Below are 9637 nucleotides of genomic sequence, written 5' to 3' on the forward strand. Positions count from 1 at the left end.
AAATGTATTCTCAAATCCCTAAACCTAAACATACATCTAATCCTAATCTCAACTCCCTAACCTAAACCTAAACCTAAACTTGAAAACTCAAACCTAAACTCGATCCCGAACCCGAACCCGATTTCCTAAACCTAAACCTTAATGTATTCTCAAATCCCTAAACCTAAGCCTACACCTAATCCTAATCTCAACTCCCTAACCTAAACCTAAACCTAAACTTGAAAACCAAAACCTAAACCCAATCCTGAACCCGAACCCGATTTCCTAAACCTAAACCTTAACCTATTCTCAATTTCCTAAACCTATAGCTTATAACCTAAACTTAAACCTAAACCTAAACCTTAACCTAAACCTAAAACTTAAATGTATTCTCGAATCCCTAAACCTAAACCTACACCTAATCCTAATCTCAACTCCCTAACCTAAACCTAAACCTAAACTTGAAAACCCAAACCTAAACCCGATCTTGAACCCGAACCCGATTTCCTAAACCTAAACCTTAACCTATTCTCAATTCCCTAAACCTTTATCTTGTAACCTAAACCTAAGCCTAAAGCTATACCTAAACCTGTAACCTATAACTTAAACCTAAACCTAAAACCTATTGCTTATAAACTAAACCTAAACCTAAACCTAAACCTAGACCTTAACCTAAACCTAAATGTATTCTCAAATCCCTAAACCTAAACCTACACCTAATCCTAATCTCAACTCCCTATTCCAAACCTATAACCAGATCCCGAACCCGAACTCGATTTTCTAAACCTAAACGTTAACCTATAACCTAACATAAACCTAAACCTATTACCTGCACTTATAACTTAAACCTATAACCTAAACATAAACCTAAAACCTAAACCTAAACCTAAAATCGAAATGCATTTTCAAATCCTTGAACCTAAACCTACACCTAATTCTAATCTCAACTCTCTAGCCTAAACTTGATAACCCAAACTTAAACCCGATCCCGAACTCGGACCCGATTTCCTAAACCTAAACCTTAACCTTAACCTATTCTCAATTCCCTAAAGCTATAACCTATATACTATAACCTATAACTAAAACCTAAACCTTAACCTAAACCTATAACCTAAGCCTAAACCTTAACCTAAACCTAAACCAAAACCAAAACCTATAACCTAAACCTTAACCTATAACCTATACCTATAACCTAAACTTATAACCTAAAACCTAAAACCTAATCCTAAACCTAAACTTAAAACCTAACACCTAAAACCTAAAACCTAAACCTAAACGTATTTTAATGATCGGTTTTATTTTTAAAAAGTGTTCACTTTTTTGGAAGAAGTTTATGCAATTCTTCATAATTTTGAATTATAATGTTTTGTTGGTTTAATATTTTTTTTTTCAGGTGAAAGACACAAAAAGAAAATTGTTGCTGATTTTTTTTTTTTTTTTTTTTTATGATGTTAAACTTGTATGTATTTATGTGTGGATGAATGTAATGTGGATAAGATTGCTTGTGTTTGGATGGATGCAGTTTATGTTTGGATAAATGTAGTTTATGTTGGATTTACGTAGTTTGGGTTTAGATGGATGTAGTTTATGTTTGGATGAATGTTGTTTATGTTGGATTTACGTAGTTTAGGTTTAGATGGATGTGAATGTGAATATGATGAAATATATTATATAACAGGTGTATATCAGGAAGAATATGATGATATAGCAGGTGTATAATGACCCTTTTATAAGGGACGGTTTATGACAGTCCTCTTTAAGGACGGTTCATGACCGTCCTTTTAAAGGACGGTCTGTGGCCGTCCTTTGAAGGCCCATAGGAGACGGACTATGACAGTCCCTTTTAAGGACGGTCATGGACTGTCCTTAAAAAGGACAGTCTATGGCCGTCCTTTAAAGGCTCATCAGAGACGGTCTACGACAGTCTTTTTTAAGGACGGTCCACGACCGTCTTTTTAAAGGATGGTTGATGGCCGTCCTTTAAACGCTCATAAGAGACTGTCCGAGACCGTCCTTTTTTAAGACCGTTCATGACCGTCTTTTTTTTGTTAATAAAAATGACGGTTTTCGACCGTCCTTTAAGTTATACGACACGTCAAAATTTGACGGCCCTTGCGACGGTCCATGACCGTCCTTTTTGGCCGTTTGAGACGGTTTTGGACCGTCCTTTTTTCGCAGTTTTGGCGTAGTGGGAGTGGATTTCTCACAGACATCACGGTTGGTCCACATAGCTTCCACGCAATCTGCTTCCGTGATCTTGGAGGTGGGCCATACCGCATTGATGGTACTGATGTCCTGCAGCGAGTGGCCTGTTGCCGTGAAAGACGGTATGGTACCAAAAGTTCTGATACCCCTGTCTGCAGGTGATCAGTTCTTCACTATTTATTGGGCATGGGTGACGTGTCCATGTCTTCATGTACGGTGATAGTTCAGCACCCGTTCAAGAATGATGGTGGTTTGTCCACCGAACAATGGGCACACGTGTCCGGTAATCTGGTCCGTTCAAATTGAATCCCGTTGTGGATGTAGCATAGATAAAATGTCCCCATTAGTTTGTAGTTCAAAACTTGAGAATAGACTGACCGAGTCAAGGCCCTTGGACAGCTAATTGATGGTTATGCTTGAAGCCATCCAGTTTCATTGCCAACCCTATTTGTATCATGTTTTCTTTGGTTAGGTTAGGTGGGATGGAAATAATGAATTAATTTTAAATAGTAAATAATTTTGATGTGAAAATTATGTTAATTTTGCATTAAAATATGAAAATAAAATCGACAAGAATTCATTTTTCAACCCGATCGAGTCTAAAAGACTCAACTCAATACATAATAATTATAAATTAGGGTTTGCTAACATCTTCAGGTGTTAGCAATGTTGACATGTTGCTGATCCAAACTATTCATTCATTCATACAATTATGAGCAAGCCATGGTGCAAAATCAGGAGATTCTAAGTGTCCAATTAATAGCATGAAAATGGACAGTGGACAGTCCAGATTAACTGGAGAAACAAAATAGGTCCAATCATCTTCTTGAAACATTTAGTGGATGGATCCCCACTTTTTATTTATTATAATCTTAAAGGAACACTTCAATTTGATGATTCTAACAATGTGAATTATCGCTAGTAAACAATGGATGGTTGTTAGCAAATTGGCTCCATTCAAAGGGTTAGGATCATCCGACTGGTGTGATTATTACACCATGGCTTGTTCCTAAATGTATGAGTGAATGGTTCAGGTGGTGGCATCTATCCCAAATGTTGTAACTTACAAAGTCCTTGTTCCGGTGCTAAATGTGCATGGGGTGATCCAATCTGTCCATCTGGTGGGCCATGCTGATGGACAAAAATGTATAGTAGTCATCACAAGTATGAGATATTTCAGGAGCCAGCAGCTAGCAAGATATTTTCATTTCCCAACTTCGGTGGGCCCTACAGGTTGGTGGCTGCTTGTACCACTACTTGAATTGTTGCAATTAGACCATTATTTATGTACCTAGATGGGAAGGTAGTTTTTTTTTTATTCATTTATTTTAAAATTTAATTTTCTAAGTTCTTTAAAAAAAAAAAAAAAAAGTTTGTCCTTTCATGCAAAGGTCCCCAAGTCAAGTCAAGAACGCGTCCTTTTAGGCCAGCCAAACTTCAAGAAAATCGTCAGCAACTTCCTAAAAGATAAAAAGGCACAATGGACATGGCTTAGGTGGATTCTTGACTGTGGGGCCCACCGTGCCGGTAGTCAAGGGACGCGGATTTCCTACGAAAGCCGTTGTCGGAAGTTCCTAGGCTGAAAACTGGGTGGGGCCCACCGTGGTTTTCGTGAGAAATCCACCTTGTCCATCCATTTTGTGAGCTAATTTTAGGACTTTAAAGCCAACGGTTAGTAGGATCCAAGACTCAAGTGGGCCACACTAAGGGAAAAGGTGGGTAGGGAAATTTCTACCTTTGAAACCTCCTCGGAGTCGATAGTGATGTTTAAATGCCATCCATACTGTTCATAACGCCATTCCTACTGGGATGAGCTGAAAACGTGAGTATTAGCTTGATTCAAAGCTTCTATGGCCCCACAAATATTTCAACCGTGGATGTTCAATCCTCATGTTTTCAGCACACTTGAGTATTGGATCCGACTCATTTTTGTCCTTGTAACCTAATATGATCTCAAAAAATGTATGGACGGAGTAGATTTCTCACAAACAAAACAGTGGGCCCCACCTAGATTTATGTGCCACATTTAAGACAATTAGCTGTTTATGCTGAAGAGAGTTGGGCCATGGCCCAATCCTTGGGATAGAACCTGAGTTGAACCATACATATCTATGGTGGTACCTTAAATTGTGTCCCAAACTCATGGCAAGAAAACCTAACCAGATTGCCCCTCATCAAGTAACCCGTTGCGATCAAGATGACATGCATATCTATGGTGGAGATTGGATTGAACACAATTTGAGAGAGAGATTCCTTGAAATGTGAACCTGATTAACGGGGTTGATGAAAGATATACCACATGGTGGCCCACAAACAAACCTATATATGGTTTACATCCCATTTACATTATTCCATGTGGTGTGGCCCATCTGGTTTGTGGATCTAGTTGATTTATTTATTTATTTATTTTAACCTCAAGACTTAACATCAAGCATAAAATTTAATTAGCAGAGTGAATTTTGTAATTAAAACATGATGGGCCCCTGGACTTAGGCACTGGTGCCATTCATCTATTGGAAATGTTGGAACTTGCAATGTCTTTGTTCAATTACTTGACATGCATGCATTGATCTAGTCTGTCCATTTGGTGGAATGCACCGATCGGCAAGAAATGTGTAAAAGTTATTATGTGATGTTAGAAACAGCAGGAGACAAAGGTGTGGTTTCATCAGCTAGAAAGATATTTTCATCTCCCAACTGCGGTGGGCTAGGCCCCGCGGGGTTAATGGCTATCTAGCTCACTATTTAAATTATTGCAAGTGGACTAGGAATCACGGAGGGGAGATTTTTGAGGCATTTTGATCGTTCATACTTTCAAGTAAAGGACAGCAAGTCAAGTCAACGTGCCCTTTTGAGCATACTTTAAAGAAATCACCAGCAACTTCCTTTAAGAAAAAAATGCAAATAGAATGAGATTTTGTCAAGATCATCAATTCACCACTTGAGAAAATCACCAGCAACTTCCTTAAGTGAAAAATTACACGTATCACCCAATTAGGACCTCTACATAGTGGCCCACCAAACCAACAATCCTAATCACCACAGATGTGCCACAAGCAAGACAATTACCCATTTATGTTAAGGAGAGGCTGCATAATGGATGATTTGATCATTGAAGCTTTTGGGTCATGGCCCATTCCCTGATGGCGCACATGAGATGAAGCATGCGTGTCTATGGTGGTACCTCTAACTGTGTTCCATCACCAAATCCATGGCACAAAAACCAAACCAGATGGGCCCATTTAGTGACAGTTACGATCACGATCACCTTACATGTCTATGGTGGAGATTGTAGTGAACACAATTTGAGCCGTCCATGAGGGAGAGATTCCTTTCCCACTTAAATATGCGCATTTAAAAGTATCCCACATTGTCAACGAAGGTGGCCTACCACATTAATGTTCTGAAAATAACAGCATTGGCAGCTTCTCGATGCTTTCCATGTTCTTTCTTTATCCTTCCCTGGTAACTCCTCCCACTTCATAGAAAATAATACATAGTTCACAGTTTCATTATCTTCCATTCCACATGATCACCATTTTGAGTTCTTCAGCATCTCTGCAACACCAAGAAAAGATGGCAGCAGAAGCAATTCTCTCTGCTTTTGTTAAAACATTGTTGGGGAACTTGAATTCTCTACTTCTGCAAGAGTTTGGATCAGTGTGGGGTGTCAAGAAAGAGTTGGGGAAGCTCGAGAGCACGTTGTCGACGATCCATGCGGTGCTTCAAGATGCAGAGGAGCAGCAAGTGAAGAACGAGGCAGTGAAGAATTGGCTAAAGAAGCTTAAGGACGCGACCTATGTTGCAGATGACTTGATAGATGAGTTTGCAATAGAAGCTTTTCGGCGGAAAGTGAGGACTCAGTCTGCTACGGTGAATCGGGTACGCAACTTCTTTTCTTTTCCAAACTCACTTGTATTTTTCCTGAGGATGGGGAGTAGGATAAAGGAAATTGGGGAGAGATTAGATGGGATTGCAGCGGAGAGGTTGAAGTTCCATTTGAGAGAGGGAGTTGTAGATCTGCCAGGCAATACTGAAGAGAGACTACAAACCGCCTCTTTTGTGATCGAGTCAGAAGTTTGTGGTAGAGAGAAAGATAAGGAGAAAATCGTACAGTTGTTGATTCATGTCAGTACTCAAGAAGATGTCTCGATCATCCCCGTAGTCGGTATGGGGGGCCTTGGAAAGACCACACTTGCTCAATTCGCTTACAATGACGAGAGGGTAGCGAAGCATTTCGAGCTGAGAACGTGGGTTTGTGTGTCGGATGACTTTGATGTGAGGAGGCTAACAAAAACAATTTTAGAGTCTGCTACCGATGGGAAACATGATCTCCTAGAATTGGATTTACTGCAGCGTCGCCTCCAAGAACAGCTACACGGGAAGAAGTTTTTACTTGTGTTGGATGACGTGTGGGATGAAAATCCTGAGAACTGGGATCAGTTGAAACAATTTCTCAGAGGAGGTGCGAGGGGTAGTAAAATCATAGTAACTACCCGTAGTGAAAAAGTTGCTTCGATCATGGGCACTCTCCCTCCACACCATTTGCCAAGACTATCAGAGGATGATTGTTTGTCTCTGTTCATGCAGCGAGCGTTTGGGCATGGAAGACAAAAACCTCCAAACCTTGTAATGCATGCAAAGGAAATCGTAAAGAAGTGTGGGGGCGTCCCTTTGGCAGCGAAGGCATTGGGTGGCTTGATGCGCTTTAAAACAGATGAAAGAGAGTGGCTGTTTGTAAAAGAAAGTGAAATTTGGAATTTACCTGAAGAAGAGAATGACACTTTACCTGCTCTGAAGTTATTATCATCTTCCATCACATTTGAAGCAATGCTTTGCATACTGCTCAATATTTCCAAAAGATCATATAATCGTTAAGAAGAAACTAATCCTATTATGGATGGCGGAAGGTTTCATTCAAGCATCTGATGGAAGTAAACAAATGGAAGATATTAGTGGAGAGTATTTCGATAATCTACTGTGGCGGTCCTTCTTTCAGGATGTTGAGAAAGATGAAGATGGGAATATATTATGGTGTAAGATGCATGACCTTGTGCATGATCTTGCATGCTCTGTTGCAGGGAACGAATGTTCAGTTGTACAGGTGAAGAATGCAGTGAGTATCCCCGACATACATCGCCGTTTGTTCATGTTGGGTGAGCATTATGAATGGGTCCTAACAGTCCCAAAGGCCTCAAGGAAAGCAAACCATTTGCGAACACTGCTTCTGGACGGAAGACAGACTTTCAGCATCCCTCGTAATCTTTTAACACATTTCATGTGCTTACGGGTGTTTGATTTAAGTTTCGCGCGTGTCACTACGGAGATGTTGGTTTCAATTAGCAGTTTGAAGCATGTAAGATACCTCAACATCTCTTGTCGTCAAATACGAGCCCTTCATGAATCCATTAGCACCCTTCACCATTTGCAAACCTTGATACTCTCGCGGTGCTTTGATCTTGCAGAATTACCCAGGGACATGAGCAAAATGACTAGCCTAAGACATCTTGAAATCAGTCCATATGATAAATTGACCCATATGCCAGCTAATATGGGACAATTAAAGCTCCTTCAGACCTTGCCAATATTCATAGTAGGTAAGGATAATGGATGTGGTATAAGAGAGCTGCAAGGTCTAAACCTTGGAGGAAATTTGACTATTCAAAACCTCGAGAATGTGATGTGTGCAGCAGATGCCCAGGAAGCAAACTTGAAGAATAAGCCAAACCTTTGTATGTTACGCTTTTCATGGGGTCAGGATATTGATCTTCAGTTAGAAGGAAATGTCAAGCAAACCCTTGAAGGTCTCCGACCACATCGAAATCTCAAAAGGTTGACTGTGGAAGAGTACATGGGTGTCAGATTTCCGTATTGGATGTGTTCTTCATCGCTTCCAAATCTGATTAAAGTTTCAGTGATTAATTGCAGAAGATGCGAACAGCTCCCCCCGCTCAGCCACTTGCCATTCCTGAAGGTTCTTGTGATACGTGGAATGGATGCTGTGAAGTCTATTGGAAAGCATTTCTATGGCGACGATGTCACAGAGGCATTCCCATCACTGAAAGAACTCACCATCCAAGATATGCCTAATTTAGAGGAGTGGTCAGGATCCAATGGAAGAGTACTCCCCTGCCTTAACCGATTAACTGTCTGGGGATGTCCAAAGTTAACAACACTTCCATGCCTTCCATCTCTAAAAGAATTGGAATTGACGGATGGTAATGAGATGTTGTTAGGTTCAGTGGCAAACCTAACCTCACTTTCCTCCCTCGAGGTTCAAGGTTTCAGGGAGCTAAGGTCGCTGCCAGATGGGTTGTTTGAAAACCATACCCATCTCTCGAGCCTAGATATTAGGGAATGCCCAAAGCTAGAGTCTGTATCTAGGGAGCTTGGAAACCTTGCTGCTCTAAAGTCTCTGTCTATTTATGGGTGTGATGAGCTGGCATTGTTGCCAGAGGAGTTACAAAACCTCACCTCTCTCCATCGGCTGCATATTCATAACTGCAATGGTCTAACGTCCTTGAGACTACGAGGCTTGAGCTCTCTTAATCGTCTAAACATCGACACGTGTCAAAGCTTAACGAGTTTGATAGGGGGACTGCAACACCTCACTGCCTTACAATACTTGTACATTAATAATTGTCGGGAGCTGGCATATTTACCAGAGGATATGCAACATCTTACTTCCCTTCGAATACTCAACATCTGGAGCTGTGAGAAGTTGACATGTTTGCCGGAAGGGCTACGACATGTCACAACACTGGAAGCTCTATCAATCAATGGAATGACTCCGCCGGAGTGGATAGGAAACCTGTCCTCGCTTCGACGTTTGGAAATTAAACATTGTGATAAATTGACGTGTTTTCCATCAGGGTTGCAACTCCTAACAAACCTGCAACACCTACAAGTCGGGGGTTGGCCATGTAGACCACACCACAGGAAAGTGGTGATTGAACACCCACCATCAAAAACTTCCCAAGCCCACATAAGTTTTTAATGGTCATTCGCCACTTTTTACAGTGGTGTGGTCCACCAGAGACTTGGATCTACTTAAATTTTGGGATGACGTCCTAAAATGAGATGAAACAACGGACAGGCAGCGTGGATATACAATGTATTCATCAAGTTGGGCCCCACATGGTAAGGGTAACATCCAATAAAGTGTTACCCAGGTAACACCTAATCCACTCCTGCGGATCACATCCAACTCGTCCAATAGTTACACTCATGATTTATTGTTTGTAGAACATTATGGTGGGATTCATCTATTTCACACCCTCGATATAATACACACACATGTAGGTTCTACGATGTATGAATTCACTATTTTTTATTTTATATGATTTGATCATATTTTCATGTAATGAAGTAAATTCCTTTTCTACACATACATTTTTGGATTCCACCAATCCAAACAGGCAAGCAGATCATCCTTGTAGAGGTTGTTGGATGA

The 9637-nt window shown here is 40.6% G+C and overlaps 2 protein-coding genes across 2 annotated transcripts; both read left to right on the top strand.

Annotated features, from left to right (window-relative positions):
* The first annotated feature begins 5722 nt into the window (after window positions 1-5722).
* On the top strand, window positions 5723-7062 carry LOC131228124 (putative disease resistance protein RGA3). Its single transcript, XM_058223956.1, has one exon. The coding sequence runs from the start codon at window positions 5761-5763 to the stop codon at window positions 7060-7062; it is 1302 nt and encodes a 433-aa protein (XP_058079939.1). The 5' UTR covers window positions 5723-5760.
* Window positions 7063-7084: 22 nt separating this feature from the next.
* On the top strand, window positions 7085-9637 carry LOC131228125 (putative disease resistance protein RGA4). Its single transcript, XM_058223957.1, has 3 exons — window positions 7085-8496; window positions 8569-9098; window positions 9603-9637. The coding sequence occupies exons 1-3, from the start codon at window positions 7085-7087 to the stop codon at window positions 9635-9637; spliced, it is 1977 nt and encodes a 658-aa protein (XP_058079940.1).

The sequence above is a fragment of the Magnolia sinica genome, chromosome 15 (assembly GCF_029962835.1).
Source record: "Magnolia sinica isolate HGM2019 chromosome 15, MsV1, whole genome shotgun sequence".
In the NCBI taxonomy this organism is placed as follows: Eukaryota; Viridiplantae; Streptophyta; class Magnoliopsida; order Magnoliales; family Magnoliaceae; genus Magnolia; species Magnolia sinica.